The following is an 18,761-nucleotide window of genomic DNA, read 5'->3' as shown; positions in this document are numbered from 1 at the left end:
ATTTTTGCATCATTCATCTTTGCTTGACTTTTGTATCATAGACAAAGTGTTAAAAAAGCTGTATGTCACACACATGGACGTATAATAAGAACAGTTTACCAAATGAGCGCGAAATTTGAATTTTCCAATATCTACCAACCAATAGTTGAGCTGCAGTGTCACGTGTATACATTCGACCAATCAGCGTCGTTGCCGCGCCTGCTCTGCCTATATAGGAGACACAGACAAGTCAACGGCATTACTACTTTTCCAACAGAGAAGCAGACTCTCGCTAGCCATGGCCAGAACCAAGCAGACCGCCCGTAAATCCACCGGAGGAAAGGCTCCCAGGAAGCAGCTGGCCACCAAGGCTGCCCGTAAGAGCGCCCCGGCCACCGGCGGTGTGAAGAAGCCTCACCGTTACAGGCCCGGTACCGTGGCTCTGAGGGAGATCCGCCGCTACCAGAAGTCCACCGAGCTGCTGATCCGCAAGCTGCCCTTCCAGCGCCTGGTGAGGGAGATCGCTCAGGACTTCAAGACCGACCTGCGCTTCCAGAGCTCCGCCGTCATGGCTCTGCAGGAGTCCAGCGAGGCCTACCTGGTCGGCCTGTTCGAGGACACCAACCTGTGCGCCATCCACGCCAAGAGGGTCACCATCATGCCCAAGGACATCCAGCTGGCCCGCCGCATCCGCGGAGAGAGGGCTTAAACTGACCTGAGACCAGAACACCGAAACACAAAGGCTCTTTTAAGAGCCACACACACACACTTACAGAGCAACACGTCCTGAAACACATGTGTGATATTACTTTATAAACAATTTGTACCCCGTTGATTTTTAAAGCATTGTCCATAGTAACATATTATGATAACATAGTTTATAAACGCCTACAATGTTGATCCATTTGCAACTACCACTGGGTTGTAATGCAGGCTCTCATTTATGTCTAGTCCAGACACTGACATCTAGTGCTTTGTTGAGATAAAGCCCATACAAACAAAACTTTATCTAATATATAATTTTGGTCTGTAAACATGTTAATATAATTATTAGTCCTGAGAAATGATTATATGGGCCATTCTACCAAATTGGACCAGTCAGGTTGGAAATGTTTAAAAATTATGTTTTTCCCCAAAACTTTGTCCATATATATTTTGTACCAAATCTAAATTACACATATCTAGTAAAACAACTACATTTTTATATCGTATTTTCAGACTATTGGAACGTTCTTCCTCTACCAAAAATGGTCACTACCAAAACATAGTACATACACTGTAGTAAACAAGTATTATATTAACCTGTTAAGATTGTTTTACCTTCCCTTCTCTAAATAGTATTTTAACAAATATTTCTTGAGGGTTTTCACAATTAAATCAAAAGTACATTTTTAATCAAATTTCAAAGTTCAATTTATACAATTCATAAAAATCATAATGCAAACTTTCTTTGTAAAATGCATAATATTGATCATATTGATTCCAGAGTTGATGATTGTTGAAATTGAACATACATTAAACCAATCAGTATCATATCATTTTAGTTAATAACTCAATATACTTAATTTTTTACAAAACATCCACTGTGGTAGTGACCACAGTATTTTGTTCTCAAGGTTGTATCATATTCCCTCAACCTTATTGCTTAAAGGGCCCATGACATGCTTTTCCGGTTATTACCCGTCCCCTTGTGTATTATGAAGGTTTTTATGCATGCAAACGGTCTGCAGAGTCACAAACCCTCAAAGTACACCCTGTAGCGCAGGGTCACTGGTCTACAAGGTCACTAGTCCGGATAAATGACAGTAAAGTCCCACAGGCTGAAATAGAGGGGTTTGAGGCTAGAATGCATGATCTGCAAAACACTTCATAGACATGTTTTATATATATCTGAGACCTATAATATATGCCTAACAATAGTATAATAGGAGACCTTTAAAGTAACTGATTTTCAGACTTTAAAACACATTTATTTCAAAACTGGGATTTACCTGCTTACCATTCCATTTTGTCACTAATGGTGTCTTCACAGGTCTCACTAAAAAATCTATTAGAAAGCTTCAGCTGATTCAGAACGCTGCTGCTCGAGTCCTCACTAACACTAAGAAAGTGGATCACATCACTCCTGTTCTGAAGTCCTTACACTGGCTTCCTGTGTGTCAAATAATAGATTTCAAAATACTGCTGCTGGTTTATAAAGCTTTGAATGGTTTAGGCCCAAAATACATGTCTGACCTCCTGCTAAATTATGAACCATCCAGATCTCTCAGGTCTTCAGGGACTGGTCAGCTTTCTGTCCCCAGAGTCAGAACTAAACATGGAGAAGCAGCGTTCAGTTATTATGCTCCAAATATCTGGAACAAACTCCCAGAAACCTGCAGGTCCGCTGCAACTCTTATTACTTTTAAATCCAGGCTGAAGACTTTTCTTTTTGTCACCGCTTTTAATTGAACTATTCACATCTTAAACTGCACTGTAACTTTTATCCATGTATTTTTTCTTTTAATGTTTATTTTATTATCTTTTCTTTTTAATGACTGATTTTAAATGCCATTTTCTTGATGTCTTTCATTTTTTGTAAAGCACTTTGAATTGCCTTGTGTTGAAAGGTGCCATATAAATAAACTTGCCTTGCCTTGCCTTACCGAAACGATCATGTCAATTACCGAAACGTAACCATATGTTTCGGTAGTGACTGTTTCGGTTGTGACGATTCTAGATAAAGTTGAGCATAACTAAAGAATGCTAGCAAGTACATGGCTAGCATTCACGTTTTTTAAGAGGTTTACACACAACTGATACCCACAATAAATCTAAAGATCTTCTAAATACACCATTCAACAAAATGTAATAACATGTTTTAAGTGTTATTTACAGAAATTAAAATGTAGATATCAGGGTTGGGGACAGCTACTTCCCAATAGAAAGTACCCTATAAATGATGTTTTTGTATATATTAAGCTTATCACTATATAAATTAATGCCTTGTGTTTAAATAGACCATAACATATTCTTAGTAAATATCTATGTCTGAATACATAGTTGTTTTGTTAAATCGTTTTTCTTGTTGTGGGACCGCACTTTGTACTAATTCGGTAGAATGCCCCATATATGAACAAGTCCTGAAATGTACCCATATAATTATAATATATATTTTGATATATATATATATATATATATATATATCAAAATATATATATATATATTGAGTTGTTGCTTTATATATATATATATATATAAAGCAACAACTCAAGTGTACACACTGTAGTATTCCTGTTGACATCCTAGATAATGGTGTATACATCGATTGCCGAGTGATTCATGATAAGACACTTGCATCTAACTGTATGTGGGCTGTCTATAAAATACAGTTTAGTTTAAACAATATTACTTAAGATGTTACTTTTTACATGGTTATCTTATCTTGAAATAGTGCTGTATAATAGTTTGTGCCATGTTTGTTTTAGAGCTACTAAACTAACTCCTAACGGTGTAATATACAACGGTCACATTAAAGAACTGCTAATCGGCTAAGAGATAATAACTTCATTCATATATGTACCTAGATGTACCTAATTTCTTAAAATACAAAATAAATAAAGAACTGTTAGAAAGACACGTTAATATGTAATTCACTACAATAGAGCCACTGTTTTCGTTCTGCTCCAAACATTTGTTGGTGAACTCTGACATCTGTTGGATAAAGGCTGCTACTAAATATATCCTGTTGTGTATTCACTTCAATGTGCGTGAGGGCAAAAGATACCATCGAGTGCTTAAATGTTACGGTACGCTATTGATCGGTGAACTGCAGACACCTGCCAATAAGTAGCTACTGATATAGTGTAGTGTAGACTGAGTTAAACATTAATGATGGGTCCAACAAACGTTGTGGCTTTATTTATGTGGACTGACAGATGCAGAAACCAAACCGCTATTCATTTGAGAATGTGGTGATTAACCTGCTTGATGTACGAAGGACATTGTGAAGAGGAGTTTGCTTAAATTTAAATAAGGCTGTACTTTAGAGGCTACAACCCGAAATACAGATTAAATCATTATTAGTATTTAGGATTATATTTAAAGTGTATATTGCTCTATAATGTGAGTGTTTTTAGTTGAGACTTGGTGTAATATACCATATGTTGTATATGTTGTGCACCTCAATACATATAGGGCTGTTCTGGGCATTTAAGTAGTTGTGTAGTGAAGAGGGAAATGTTCTTTAGTTGGAAGTGGGTGGCTCTTAAAAGAGCCTTTGGGGTGTTTGTTGAAGCGGGTTCAGGGTGTTCACTTCTTGGCGGGCTTCTCGGTCTTCTTGGGCAGCAGCACAGCCTGGATGTTGGGCAGCACGCCTCCCTGAGCGATGGTCACTCCTCCCAGCAGCTTGTTTAGCTCCTCGTCGTTGCGGACGGCGAGCTGCAGATGGCGGGGGATGATACGGGACTTCTTGTTGTCCCGGGCGGCGTTTCCAGCGAGCTCCAGGATCTCAGCGGTCAGGTACTCCAGCACAGCGGCCAGGTACACCGGGGCTCCGGCACCGACGCGATGAGCATAGTTACCCTTCCTCAGATGCCGGTGGACACGGCCGACGGGGAACTGGAGCCCGGCACGGGATGAGCGAGTCTTGGCCTTCGCCCTAACCTTTCCTGCACCTTTGCCTCGACCAGACATTTTCTATGTTATTGTTCTTCGACGTTAAGAAGAAAGTAACTCGATCACAGTTCTCACCAGCTTATATAGGAACGCAGCTGTACGCTCATTGGTCAGGTTGATCTGTAACTGTGATCGTCCAATCAGAAAACAGGTCAGTCTGCCGCCTGAATTCTTTTCAGAATGAGACGTTAAAGTTTACATTTTTATTTTCTGAAATAGTTTTCACCCGTTCAAAGATGAATATAAACTCCTGTAATTTAAGAAGCGAAAGTCTCAATGTGTGGAGAACATTAAGACATTCATAAAGATGTCATACTTAATGATTATTTACAGTGCGTGATTAACTTATTCAATAATATATTCCGTATTATAACTCAAATGACACACCTACCTTTTGGTTGGGCTAAACATTTAACGGAAAAAAATGATCATCAGTTGTAACTTATTTGTGTAGATTGTATTTTGTGTAATGTCTACTTTTGTTATCTTTAATATTTTGAGGACATCTCTTATTTCATATTATGATTATGTGTATTCATAAAGATCTATAACGTATGTCTTCTCAAAATGTACATTACATTACATGTCACTTATTAGACGCTTTTATCCAAAGCGACTTACATACTCAATACGGTGGGCAATCCCCACAGGAGCAATTTGGGGTGAAGTGTCTCAGGGACACAACGACATGCTGACTGCAGTGGAGTTTGAACCTGTGCTCCCTTGATCCTAACACCAACGCACTATCCACTGCGATACAACAATTACAGAGCTCAGCTTAAAGTATTAAATATGTAAAAATACTGCTGAAATAAAATTAACATTTAAATAGTAAAAGCCAGATCACAGGAAGATGATCCAAGTGAGCATAGCAGTGTAATGTCATTACCACCAATACATAATTTAAAAACCAGCTTTAAAAAAATTAAAGGGTGTTAACTTGTACCTTATGTATTATTTTAGTTATATTAAAATGGCAATTATGTTGACTTATATTGGGACACTTTGTAAGAGGAAAGCAGCAGTAGATGAAGTGGGTGGCTCTTAAAAGAACCGTTGGTTTGTAGCAGTAGCAGGTTACTTGGAGCTGGTGTACTTGGTCACGGCCTTGGTGCCCTCAGACACGGCGTGCTTGGCCAGCTCTCCGGGGAGCAGCAGGCGGACGGCGGTCTGGATCTCCCTGGAGGTGATGGTGGAGCGCTTGTTGTAGTGAGCCAGACGGGAGGCCTCCCCGGCGATGCGCTCAAAGATGTCGCTCACGAAGCAGTTCATGATGCCCATGGCCTTGGAGGAGATGCCGGTGTCGGGGTGCACCTGCTTCATCACTTTGTACACGTAGATGGCATAGCTCTCCTTCCTGGACTTTCTCCTCTTCTTGCCGGTCTTGGTGGCGGTCTTGGTGACCGCTTTCTTGGAGCCCTTCTTGGGCGCTTTAACGCTGGCTGCTTCAGGCATGATCAACGGTTGAGGGTTGACACAGTAGAATGAGTTCACCGACACAGCGTGGTCTATTTATATTCATTCGATGCAAAGGAGACTGTGCTGTCGCTCGCACGGGATTGGTTGGTTACTGAGCATGCGCTGAACAAATCACCCTTTAAGCATAGTTTTTGAGAATAGAAGAGAAACATTTACATATACCCAGCGCCATATACCCATAGACATGTCTAAAACCCTTTATATATACAGTCTATGCTAAAACCTAATGTATACAGAAAAGTATACATCTTCTTGTCCTGCAATTTCTCTTATTTCTAATGTTATTTTGTTAACATTTCTGAATAAAAACAATGTATTGTGGTGAAACTGCTGGTCATTCATCGTGACCTTGAGAATATTTGATAAACAGTCAGAAGATAATGCTTTATTTTAAGAGTATGCAGAATACAAATACATGAGAGAAAGAAACAAGCACCTGTGTTAAATAATAAATAAAGTTAAAATCCTAGTCAGACGTGTGTGGAGCAAAAACACCTAAGTAGCCTATTTAAAGTCTCTAATCTTCTGAGTCTAAAGTTTATTAAAGGTGTTTCTTGGAGCAGATTTAGTGATTTTATTGTTATAGTCTATAATGATTGTAACAAATAACTCTAAAGTAATCAAGTTTCTCAAAAACAGCCCCAGATTTAAATTCTCCAACTGTTTGTGTGTTTTTTGTAAATGTGTTGGTGTGTCTTTTAAAGTTAAACATAAGAAATTAAAAGACGAAAAATGTATAAGAGTGATTCTACAAGTTAGGGTACATTCCATGTCCATTGATGTCCATTGATGATAATTATAATTATTCTAACTATTTTCTTCAAAAATATCATATTTTGCCTATTATTGGAAAGCATGTTATAATATCACACAAACATTATGTGCATCCTATGCTTTATTTAGCTTGAAATGTGTCAAGATGTTCTTAAATTGTCAGTTTTTGCTATGTCCGTTTTTCAGTTGAGGGTGTCTTGGTTTCAAAATAATGAATTAAAGTTAAATAAAAAAAAGTATTCATTTATTTCAAAAGTCTAAATACTAAAGAATAATAACATCTTTTTAATTGATTTCCTCCTTTAAATAATTTAAATATCTTAATATATGAATGTCCGCAAAAGTTGTCAACTATGTTACTAACAGAACTCCCCCCTTTAACTAAAAAATGGTTTGTCCAATACCATGTCACATGATGCCATGTTCCTCTTTGGCAGACATTTTGAACACACTGTGGTGATTGTCCTCTAATTTTTTACAATATTTTATGTATAATAGCACATTGTCAATGAGTATATTAATTGACCATCAACAATGTTACGTACATTGTTATGGTTTACAATTGTTTAATGATTTTAATTCAATTATATGTTCAAATGTGATGTTAACCTGTTCAAGAAAATGACATGTGGTCATCCAATTTTGCACTTATGCCTTGAAATGAACATAGTGCTGATGGTTAATAATGTGTCCAGTCAACTATGTTATTTGCGTCAAATGTTTGACTTTCATTGTCAACTATGTTGCACCTCATTTTTTCAAATTTAAAATATCTAAAATAGTGCTTCTGATATCCTTTATAGTATAATGTATATCTACACAGGTTGGAGTTTTACATGACATCTCTTAAAACTATCAAAATGACCTGTATGGTAGTTTTATAATACAAAATATCCCTAAACTTAATGACAGTGCTGAACATATCACATGAAAAAACAAAACTTTAAAAAATCTTTGGATATATGGTAGAATAGACTCAAGAGCCTTTCAAATGTGATTTTACTTGAAGTGCAGGACTTAATCAAATGATTGTAATGACATCAAGTTTGTCCGTAACATAGTTGACAAACTGAGTAGTGAAAACATCCTTTCCCTTAAAATAAAATAAAATAAAAAAATGTTTAAGCTTTGCAACTAGTGGATATGTTACACTGAGGAATATACTAACTTGAACCACTGATTGTTCTATTGAGAAAGAACACTTTCTTTGTACTGTTTTGTTGATGTGTAATGCACCCTAAATTATAGAATCAGTCATAAATAAAATCATAAAAGTGATATGATGAATGATAGAGGAATACTTTATATGATTGACGTGTTATCGGAAAAATAAATGTACTGGCATATATACTGTAAATCACTCCAGCAGGCAAACGGCAGGTTACTTAGTTTTCTGAAGAAGAAAATATACATGTTATCAAAGTGTTAAATTAAGTTAAATTATCCTAAATCAGTGAAGTGTAAAATAAAACATACCGACTCTCCATCAGAACCGGAGTACAATCCCACGACTCTTTTGAGTGTGTTTGCAGAGACAAAACTAACCTCTGTTTAACATTAACATATTTATATTAGTAAACATTTTTTAGGTTAGGTCTTTAACCAAACATCGTATTTCTATGCCCAACTAGTTTAAGTCGAATTTGAAAGTATTTTAAAGCATTTAAGAGGGAAATTAGAGAGGAACGTCACAGATTTACGACTCACACGGCAGCATTTGAGGGAGGTAGAAAGGCTTCCCATTAAAATAATAACACAATATTGAGGTTAATTTCACTTTTACATGAAGATAAACTCCTTTGCTATGGTTTAGGGTGAAGTTTACACTATATTGTTTCCTCCAGATGTGATTTTATTACATGTGTTCATGAAGAGAAAACACAAAGTGGCACAGTATGCCTGCTGCTCCTGTGAGACAGGCTGCGATTGAGTCTCTACGGTTCTCATGGTGTGTTTAAGTTCCGCTCTTTGCTGGGATTTCTCTCTCAGTCTCACCGAGTCCAGAGAATCCACTTTGAAAGCAACATGGCAGAATCCGCTCCCGCCGCCGCCGCTCCGGCCAAGGCCCCGAAGAAGACAGCCACCAAGCCGAAGAAGGCGGGCCCCAGCGCCGCTGATCTCGTGCTGAAAGCCGTCACCGCCTCCAAGGAGCGTAAAGGGATTTCCTATGTCGCCCTGAAGAAGGAGCTGGCCGTTAAAGGCATCGACAACGCCAACCAGGTGAAACGCGCCGTGAAGAAGTTGGTGGAGAATGGAGCCCTGGTGCAGGTCAAGGGAACCGGAGCCAGCGGCTCCTTCAAGGCAGCCAAGGCCGCCGAGAAGCCCAAGAAGGTAGCGAAGAAGCCCGCAGCCAAAGCCAAGAAGCCGGCAGCAGCACCAGCGAAGAAACCCGCCGCTAAGAAGCCAGCCGCCAAGAAGGTAGTAACACCCAAGAAGGCGAAGAAGCCTGCTACTGCTGCTAAGAAAACCTCCGTGAAGAAGATCACAAAGAGCCCGAAGAAGGTGGCGGCCAAGAAGGCAGCACCCAAGAAGGCAGCGACCCCCAAGAAGGCAGTAACCCCCAAGGCAGCGACCCCCAAGAAAGCTGTGAAGAAGGTGGTTAAACCAGCTGCCAAACCAGCGAAGAAGGCACCAGCCAGGAAAGCATCGAGGAAGTAAACAGATCATCTACTTCATCTCCAAAAGGCTCTTTTAAGAGCCACCCACATACACCAAAAGAGCACTTGTCCTGTTTCAATATTACATGTTTACATTTTGCAACACCAGAGTACCTTATGTTTTACAAGAAATGAATTAACTGATATAAAAATGACTTGAATGAAACATGAATAACATTACCTGGTATACTACATTCATCTATTTCCTTTTAGTACAATATATTTCATTATGTTGTTATATAAAGACATCTACTTACATATTCTCTCAAACATTATCCCTTACATGTACATTATTTCCTATATAACATTGTTTTAAAATACATATTTCATAATTACATACTGTTATTATATTAAAATGTGTCTGTACTACACATGAACTATTACCCTGTCATACCCAAGTCAACTATATGTATCATTTTTAATATCTGTATTTTATACTGTAGATATACTTATATTCACTGTTTATTTGATTTTGCATCTTATTGCTTCTATACTTTATCCAAACGTGTTCCAATAAAAAAAACGGTCCGATTTTGGTTTTTGATAACAACTTCATTCAATTTTCCGAAATGTATTGAAGAATGAAGAAAAGCAGTCCGGTGGACCGGAAGTTAAAAAACATATTTCAAAATAAAAGACACGAGAATATGATGGCAATGCTGTACAAGTTCAATCCTGGAACCCAGAAGTCTGACGAGGATACGTTTATTTCTGCATTCACATGCAGATATGCGTTTATAGAGATTAATACAAGTATGCAAGCTCTTTGCATAACTTTAATTCGCTGACTTCTGGTTTGTACAACTTCCGGTTTGTACTGTGTCTGTAAATCCAGTGTCCAGCTTGTCGCTGTGTGACAACCATAGACTGGTGACAACGTCATGTTTGTTGCATACCTGCAAGATTGACCTGTGACAAATGTCAGCGATGTGAACAGAACTGTCGCCCTACTTTCACCTGCACCCAGCAGCAAGCGGGAGAACGATATCTCATACAGTCGACCCCTAAAACAGTTCACTCAGTAATGGAACAGTTGTTAAGCATTATTTTGTCCAACTAGTCTACATAATGAATTTGATGTTTGTCTAAACTCTAAGAAGCTGACAGCTGAGTTAGAACAGAAAGACATGCAGGCCATAATCACTAGACGCTCAAAAGAGGAATGTGTGTGTTAGGCTTACATGAACTGAATTGAAACACTGTCCATTAGTTGATTAATAAACAAGACATTCAAGTCAAAGTTTTAGGCATTTTCATTTGTAGCACGCTGTAAATATGGACTATGAATGAACACATGCAATGTGGAAACACAAATAGGTTTATTCTCAATACTCATAACATGTATCAGACACAATGGCTTTACTAAGAGTGAAGATGACATGAACATAGTTACTGTATGGTACTGAAGACAAAATACAGTATATTGCATTTACCTCTTCCTCTAACTCTCTCTCCAAAATTGGCCTCCATTGTTGTGCACAACAAAGTTTTCAAGCTCAGGTTTCTAAGTGATATAATCACTATTACTACTACTAGTAGTCTACTAGAACTATTCTTTATACATCCATGGGTACAACTTCAGATCAAAATGAACACATAATGAAATATGACCCCCGGTTTGATGATTAACAGGTCACAGAACAATGGGGGCTATCTACCCTTACCCACAATTTAAAGTAATGGCGCATTTCCACTACAGCGCGGAGCGCGATTTAAGCGTGCCGTGCCGTGCAGGGCCCGTTTTTGGTTGCGTTTCCACTAGGCGTAGTACCGGCTAGCGGGTACTATTTCACCGTTTTTCTGGCCCCATAAAATCGAGGTTCTTTCCGGGCCAACAACCAGGCTGAGTCGGGCTGAGTATGCTAAACTAGAGAGAGAGAATCGCTGGCAAGGGGGCTACAACTACAACAAAATGAACATATTTGACCGTGATTTAATTGTAATACACGTTTCTAAATGATGCCGAAGTAACAACATACTGATACCGGTTAGTAAAAACCATGAATTAATGCTTTGACAAGTCTGCAGACAGACGGCAGGCGAAACACCTTTTAAAATGCGTGTTTTCTAAATGGAGATTGGCTAAGCTAACGCAGTATATGCTCCGACCGTCCACACTCACAACAACGGCCTATACAGACATGCAAAGCGTATATATTACAGCACGATTTTTTGTTAGATTTGAGTGGTTCAAATTTATTTAAAAAGTGGGTCCTGAGGCCTGACCAGTTGAGAACCACTGGACTAGGATGTTCAAACACAAATACTACAGTGTGTACACTTGATATGTTGCTATATATATATATATATATATATATATATAAACCCATAAATGGTTACATTTCAGGACTTGTTCATATATAAATATATCTCAGGACTAATTATATTAACATGTTTACAGACCAAAATTATATATTGAATTAGTTGTTTGTATGGACTTTATCTAAAAAAACACTAGATGTCAGTGTCTAGCCATAAATGAGAGCCTGCATTACAACCAAGTGGTAGTAGCAATATGGATCATCATCGTATGAGTTTAATGTGTTATTATGGACCGTGCCTTAATAATCAACGGGGTACAAATTGTTTATAAAGTAATATAACACATGTGTTTCAGGACGTGTTGCTCTGTAAGTGTGTGTGTGTGGCTCTTAAAAGAGCCGTTGTGTTTCAGTGTTCTGGTCTCAGGTCAGTTTAAGCCCTCTCTCCGCGGATACGGCGGGCCAGCTGGATGTCCTTGGGCATGATGGTGACCCTCTTGGCGTGGATGGCGCACAGGTTGGTGTCCTCGAACAGGCCGACCAGGTAGGCCTCGCTGGACTCCTGCAGAGCCATGACGGCGGAGCTCTGGAAGCGCAAGTCGGTCTTGAAGTCCTGAGCGATCTCCCTCACCAGGCGCTGGAAGGGCAGCTTGCGGATCAGCAGCTCGGTGGACTTCTGGTAGCGGCGGATCTCCCTCAGAGCCACGGTACCGGGCCTGTAACGGTGAGGCTTCTTCACGCCGCCGGTGGCCGGGGCGCTCTTACGGGCAGCCTTGGTGGCCAGCTGCTTCCTGGGAGCCTTTCCTCCGGTGGATTTACGGGCGGTCTGCTTGGTTCTTGCCATGGTTAGAGAGGGTCTGCTTCTCTGTTGGAAAAGTAGTAATGCCGTTGACTTGTCTGTGTCTCCTATATAGGCAGAGCAGGCGCGGCAACGACGCTGATTGGTCGAATGTATACACGTGACACTGCAGCTCAACTATTGGTTGGTAGAGATTGGAAAATTCAAATTTCGCGCTCATTTGGTAAACTGTTCTTATTATACATCCATGTGTGTGACATACAGCTTTTGTAACACTTTGTCTATGAATCAAAAGTCCAGCAAAGATGAATGATGCAAAAATTATTCTATACATTCATAAACTCTGAATTCTGCATATTGTAATTCATACATATTTTGATGTAAATATCGCTATATTTCTAATGTTATTATAGCATTCTTAAAATAGTTTTTAACAGTGTATGTATTTTTAAGCAAATAATTAAAGAAAAAAATCTAATTTTAAAAAGTAAAAATGTTTGCGACCTTGCTGGCATAGAAAGGGCTTGGGAGAGAAAGAGCCTTACAACATTATATTTTTCTCAAATCCAGTACAAAAAAGGTGTAACAAATGTAAAGTGAAAGTACAAAAAAGTTGTGTAAAATTAAAATTATAAACAACATTCCTTATGCAGAAAAATATACATATCTGCATGTCCTTGATTATGTACCCTGAATTCAGGTTCAAAATATTGTTATGTAATTCAGTATGCTGCTTCATTAAATACATTTAGCTTTAAACCTTTATACAGCCGACAAATGCTGTGAGTTATTATTTTGACACTGCAGCCTACTGTACATGGCGTATACTATACGCGGTTAAAGCAACATAATCCCACAGTTTAACACCTACAATATTTAACACGTTACTACTGAAGAGCACATTTCAATCAAGAAAATTATAGTTAGCAAAAATAGCTAAATATAGTCCAGTTACTCATATAGGTTTTGCAACAAATCAATTGAGTAGAGACAAGGCTAAATTAAAGTTTAATTACTTAAGAATTCAATGTCGTGTCTCCAACAAGAAAATGTTAAAACAAGTTACTAGCTAGGTAGCAAGCTAACATCAATTTAAAACCTTTGCAAGCAGCAGACAATCATTTTGACAAAAAAAGATGGTAAAATGACTTCAATGTGCTGCCAAGGTGGTTTCCAAACTGAGATTCTTCTTCCTTCTACTTTGACACAATTCTGCAATCTATATTGTATGCCTTTGAAGAAATTCCTGTGTTTAATGTAAACTACATGAAGATAAGACTGTGTATCTTGATGCATCAAGATTATTGTGGAGCCACTCTAGCCAACTCAACTGAAACAGAAACATTCTGTATCATATTGTACAGTAATTTATTGTTCATACTTTGTTCATCGAAGTGACACATTAATCTGTATTTACTAAAACCGGTAGATTACTGTACCAAATTCTCCGTACTATTACAGCTATTTGTTAGTTTAGGTTATTGTATGTATTTGGTTATCAATGTACTCTCACCAGGGACTAAGTTCTACCCATACCATAATAATACTGTACAGTGAAGCAATAGTAACACACTACTCGAAACAAACATCTATAACGAAATGACTAACATACACAAATAAATCAGCTGATAACATAATAATAAAATTACTAATACAAACAGTAATACTCAAATTCAAAATTGTTGTGTGCAATAAGCGTCACTATTAAAATATTGTAAAAGGAGTTGGATCTTATAGTAAAGTGGGTGGCTCTTAAAAGAGCCTTTGTGTGTTTCAGTCAGCATGAGTTTATCCCCCGAAGCCGTACAGGGTGCGGCCCTGCCTCTTCAGAGCGTACACCACATCCATGGCGGTCACTGTCTTCCTCTTGGCGTGCTCGGTGTAGGTGACGGCATCACGGATCACGTTCTCAAGGAACACCTTCAGCACACCGCGAGTCTCCTCGTAGATCAGACCGGAGATGCGCTTTACTCCGCCGCGGCGAGCCAGACGGCGGATGGCGGGCTTGGTGATGCCCTGGATGTTATCACGGAGCACTTTACGGTGGCGCTTAGCGCCTCCTTTGCCGAGTCCCTTTCCGCCCTTGCCTCTTCCTGACATAATTTCAGAGTTGTGTTAAAACTGTGAATGTTATTGCTGAGGAGACCGTTGGTATTTATAGCCAGTCTGCGGACGTGGTTGAGATCAGTTCAGCGGGAGAAAACAAGCTAACAACAGAAAACGTTTGAACAGTGATTTCACAATAAAGTTGCGCAATTGCCGATCTGGGTTATGGGTCAATCTTTAATTTCCCCCAGTGTTTCATCGACACCATATTCAGCTGTTTATTATCGATATAATTAAAGCACTTCTAATTTAGTTATTTTTTTCGTTATGATTTGGTTATTTTTACCAATTTAATTTTTCCATTTTGTGATATTCTCTCTTTGGATATTATCTGTACCTTATTGTGAGCTTTCCGAAGTACTACATAATAGGTATTTCACTACGAATAAAAGTAGAAAGAGCAGAAGCCTACATTAATGGCCAAAACAAAATGACAAAATTGACATGAAATTCATTAACAAGTTCACTATGATCAAACTATGTGTTGTCTCTTTACATGTATGCAGTGGCGGCGCCAGGGTATGGCTGGGGTAGGCTACAGCCATACCAAGAAATGGCTTAGCCCCACCATGAAAATGATGTTAAAGTAAGCAAAATAAAGTCCGCCAACTCGCGCGGAGTAAATTGCACAGACAGCAGTTAGTAAGATTGATTTCAGTAGCCACTTGTCTGGAAATACCGAAGACTAGAAACAGTTTTGAAAATGTTTGTCACGTAGTGATGTCTTCTCAATAAAACATCTTTGATAATGTCTTCTGGCCAATCAGAATCACGATAACGGTGTGGTGTTGTTGCAGGAAGTCCCGACGGAGAATACTTTTGCGGTAGTACATCTCTATATACATCGATACAACATTACGTCGATACATACAGTTCAATTTGGATTGAGACAGGGAAATAATCTAAACCTCACGCGTGGCGTTTCACTGTCAAGGGGGGCGATATAGCGTGTATGTACATTGCAAATACTGACTTGACCCCCACCACTGTATGGGTTAGCCCTACCCAGCGCCATAGATAGATCTCTCTATGAGGCGCTGGCCCTACCATAGATTACCCAACAAAAATACTCTGGAGCTGCCACTGCATTTATGAGGTGTCTTTCCTTTATTTTGTGTCACATAACAAAAAACTTTGATATGTCCTATGGACATTTGATTGTTTGATTTACTGTTTTTCGTATTCAAATATCCTATATTTATTCCTTTCATTTGTATAAATGTAAAACCCCTTCCCTTGTGAGGGATGGAGATAAAGCTAATATTATGAGACGCTTAAGAGGTCATGTTATTTATTCGAAAATGTGGTTAAAGCAATGACTTGTTAAACAGGATAAGTTGCATAAACCATTATGTTTATATTAAATGTAGTTTGCCTCACATTTAGGAAATTCTTTGAGATTCTAATAATCCATTTGGGATAACATTGAGATTTAACAGTCTAGTGTTAATGAATAATATAATTTCATAGCTAATTCCAAGCCTTTGTGCTGGTGTATGGTTCTAATTCCTTCACTTAAGTTTTTGTTTCTCTGATTTTCTACAATTAATTAAGTGATAATACTTGTCTGATGTTCACAGTCAGTGGGAGTTCTGCTACCAAGAGTTTGTGTCTTTTTGAGAGCCTTTGTGACCTTACAGGTTTAGATCTATCTGTCTAACACATTTCAGAATGTAAAAATATATGATAATACTCATACTATATAAATATAGTTGTATTGTGATATACATGAGAAAAGCTGTGCTAAATTAAGGTCTCTCACTGTTGAGTAACAAAGACTGTATTTAGAACACAGCCAGGGCCTGTCCTGATGTGAGTGTGTTTGCAGACAGCAGAATTACCTCTGTTTAACAAAAAGGTGTTAACACATTTGGATTTTTTTCACATTGAGTCTTTAATCCAACATTTCATTTCACTATATTACAAGTTTTAGGCGGATTATAATGTATTTTAAATCCTTTAAGAGAGAGATTACAGAGAAAAGTCGCAGATCTGTACCACTCACGGCAGCAGTTTTAGGAGGTTTAAAGCCTTCCCAATGAAAACACAACAATATTTAAAGCTTTATTTCGCTTTTATATGAAGATAAAGTCATTCTCTATCAATTCGATTAACCTTTGAAATTTAACTCGTTCTCTAAATGTGTATTTTTTACAGTTTTAGCTGAAGAGAAAACACAAAGTGGCACAGTTTTTCTGCAGCTCCTGTGTGAGACACTGAGTTGAGTCTCTACGGTTCTCATGGTGTGTTTAAGTTCCTCTCTTCGCTGGGATTTCTCTATCCGTCTCATCAGACTAGCACCGAGAATCCTCCTGACAGCATCATGGCAACAGAAGAAGCTCCCACTGAAGTCGCCGTCGTCGTCGCCGCCCCGGCAAAGGCACCAGCAAAGGCACCAGCAAAGGCACCAGCCAAGTCCCCGAAGAAGAAGGAAGCCAAGCCGGCCAAGAAGATTGGTCCCGGAGCCGCTGAGCTCATCTTGAAGGCGGTCACCGCCTCCAAGGACCGTAAAGGGATCTCTTACATCGCTGTGAAGAAGGCGCTGGCCGCTCAGGGCTACGAACACACCGCTCACATTAAACGCGCCGTGAAGAGGTTACTCGAGAAGGGATCACTTGTGCAGGTCAAGGGAATCGGAGCCACCGGCTCCTTCAAGGCCGCCGAGAAGCCCAAGAAGGTAGCGAAGAAGCCCGCAGCCAAAGCCAAGAAGCCGGCAGCAGCAGCAGCGAAGAAACCCGCCGCTAAGAAGCCAGCCGCCAAGAAGGCAGTGACACCCAAGAAGGCGAAGAAGCCTGCTACTGCTGCTAAGAAAACCTCCGTGAAGAAGATCACAAAGAGCCCGAAAAAGGTGGTGGCCAAGAAGGCAGCACCCAAGAAGGCAGCGACCCCCAAGAAGGCAGTAACCCCCAAGAAGGCAGCAACCCCCAAGAAAGCTGTGAAGAAGGTGGTTAAACCAGCTGCCAAACCAGTGAAGAAGGCACCAGCCAGGAAAGCATCGAGGAAGTAAACAGATAATCTACTTAATCTACAAAAGGCTCTTTTAAGAGCCACCCACATACACCAAAAGAGCAACAAGTCCTGAAACACATGTGCATATACTTTATAGACTAATTGTCCCTTTTTGATTATTAAAGCATGGTCCATAGTAACACATTATGATAACATATATATAAAGCAACAATGTAACTAGTATTCGTGTTTGAACATCCTAGTTGATAATGGTGTTGCTGATGCACTTGCAGTGTGTCATTTCATGATAAGACACTAACTATGTGGGCTGTCTATAAAATACAGGTTAGTTTAAGCAATATTACTTAAGATGTTACTTTTTACATGGTTATCTTATCTTGAAATAGTGCTGTATAATAGTTTGTGCCATGTTTGTTTTAGAGCTACTAAACTAACTCCTAACGGTATAATATACAACGGTCACATTAAATAACTGCTAATTGATAAGAGATAATAACTTCATTAATATATGTACCTAGATATACCTAATTTCTTAAAATGCTAATACAAAATAAATAAAGAACTGTTAGAAAGACACACGTGTTCATATTTAATCCACTACAATAGAGCCACTATTTTCGTTCTGCTCCAAACATTTGTTGGTGAACTCTGACATCTGTTGGATAAAGGCTGCTACTAAATATATCCTGTTGTGTATTCACTTCAATGTGCGTGAGGGCAAAAGATACCATCGAGTGCTTAAATGTTACGGTACGCTATTGATCGGTGAACTGCAGACACCTGCCAATAAGTAGCTACTAGTGTAGTGTAAACTGAGTTAAACATTAATGATGGGTCCAACAAACGTTGTGGCTTTATTTATGTGGACTGACAGATGTAGAAACCAAACCGCTATTCATTTGAGAATGTGGTGATTAACCTGCTGGATGTACGAAGGACATTGTGAAGAGGAGTTTGCTTAAATTTAAATAAGGCTATACTTTAGAGGCTACAACCCGAAATACAGATTAAATCATTATTAGTATTTAGGATTATATTTAAAGTGTATATTGCTCTATAATGTGAGTGTTTTTAGTTGAG

General features: G+C 39.0%; 5 protein-coding genes across 6 annotated transcripts; 2 read left to right on the top strand and 3 right to left on the bottom strand.

The window, feature by feature from the left end:
• The first annotated feature begins 260 nt into the window (after positions 1-260).
• LOC117488235 (histone H3) lies at positions 261-739 on the top strand. Its single transcript, XM_034137034.1, has one exon. It carries the CDS (start codon positions 278-280, stop codon positions 686-688), a length of 411 nt encoding a protein of 136 aa, XP_033992925.1. The 5' UTR covers positions 261-277; the 3' UTR covers positions 689-739.
• A 3,480-nt stretch (positions 740-4,219) lies between these two features.
• Positions 4,220-4,668, bottom strand: LOC117488241 (late histone H2A.L3-like). The gene has a single exon (XM_034137040.1). It carries the CDS (start codon positions 4,651-4,653, stop codon positions 4,270-4,272), a length of 384 nt encoding a protein of 127 aa, XP_033992931.1. The 5' UTR covers positions 4,654-4,668; the 3' UTR covers positions 4,220-4,269.
• A 1,028-nt stretch (positions 4,669-5,696) lies between these two features.
• On the bottom strand, positions 5,697-6,103 carry LOC117488244 (histone H2B 1.2-like). Its single transcript, XM_034137043.1, has one exon. It carries the CDS (start codon positions 6,088-6,090, stop codon positions 5,713-5,715), a length of 378 nt encoding a protein of 125 aa, XP_033992934.1. The 5' UTR covers positions 6,091-6,103; the 3' UTR covers positions 5,697-5,712.
• Positions 6,104-8,894: 2,791 nt separating this feature from the next.
• LOC117488230 (histone H1-like) lies at positions 8,895-18,255 on the top strand. Of its 2 annotated transcripts, XM_034137029.1 has the most exons (2): positions 8,895-9,438; positions 17,626-18,255. In XM_034137029.1, the coding sequence occupies exons 1-2, from the start codon at positions 8,914-8,916 to the stop codon at positions 17,716-17,718; spliced, it is 618 nt and encodes a 205-aa protein (XP_033992920.1). In that variant the 5' UTR covers positions 8,895-8,913; the 3' UTR covers positions 17,719-18,255. The 2 variants fall into 2 exon arrangements, with proteins under 2 accessions (XP_033992920.1, XP_033992919.1); XM_034137028.1 differs by lacking the exon at positions 8,895-9,438 and having other exon boundaries at positions 16,884-18,255.
• LOC117488249 (histone H3-like centromeric protein CSE4) lies at positions 11,908-14,714 on the bottom strand. Its single transcript, XM_034137049.1, has 2 exons — positions 14,397-14,714; positions 11,908-12,782 (listed from the first exon to the last, which is right to left on the bottom strand). The coding sequence occupies exons 1-2, from the start codon at positions 14,703-14,705 to the stop codon at positions 12,240-12,242; spliced, it is 852 nt and encodes a 283-aa protein (XP_033992940.1). The 5' UTR covers positions 14,706-14,714; the 3' UTR covers positions 11,908-12,239.
• Positions 18,256-18,761: the final 506 nt, after the last annotated feature.

The sequence above is a fragment of the Trematomus bernacchii genome, unplaced genomic scaffold (assembly GCF_902827165.1).
Source record: "Trematomus bernacchii unplaced genomic scaffold, fTreBer1.1, whole genome shotgun sequence".
Classification (NCBI taxonomy): domain Eukaryota; kingdom Metazoa; phylum Chordata; class Actinopteri; order Perciformes; family Nototheniidae; genus Trematomus; species Trematomus bernacchii.
The sequence above is the reverse complement of the archived record's forward strand: the minus strand, read 5'-3'. Positions and strand labels throughout refer to the sequence as shown.

Coding starts and splice junctions, on each gene's coding strand:
- LOC117488235 (XM_034137034.1), top strand. CDS start 278: ATGGCCAGAACCAAGCAGACCGCCCGTAAATCCACCGGAGGAAAGGCT.
- LOC117488241 (XM_034137040.1), bottom strand. CDS start 4,653: ATGTCTGGTCGAGGCAAAGGTGCAGGAAAGGTTAGGGCGAAGGCCAAG.
- LOC117488244 (XM_034137043.1), bottom strand. CDS start 6,090: ATGCCTGAAGCAGCCAGCGTTAAAGCGCCCAAGAAGGGCTCCAAGAAA.
- LOC117488249 (XM_034137049.1), bottom strand. CDS start 14,705: ATGTCAGGAAGAGGCAAGGGCGGAAAGGGACTCGGCAAAGGAGGCGCT. Junction 12,783..14,396: donor CCCTGTACGGCTTCGGGGGA/TAAACTCATGCT, acceptor ACCAACCAATAG/TTGAGCTGCAGTGTCACGTG.
- LOC117488230 (XM_034137028.1), top strand. CDS start 17,035: ATGGCAACAGAAGAAGCTCCCACTGAAGTCGCCGTCGTCGTCGCCGCC.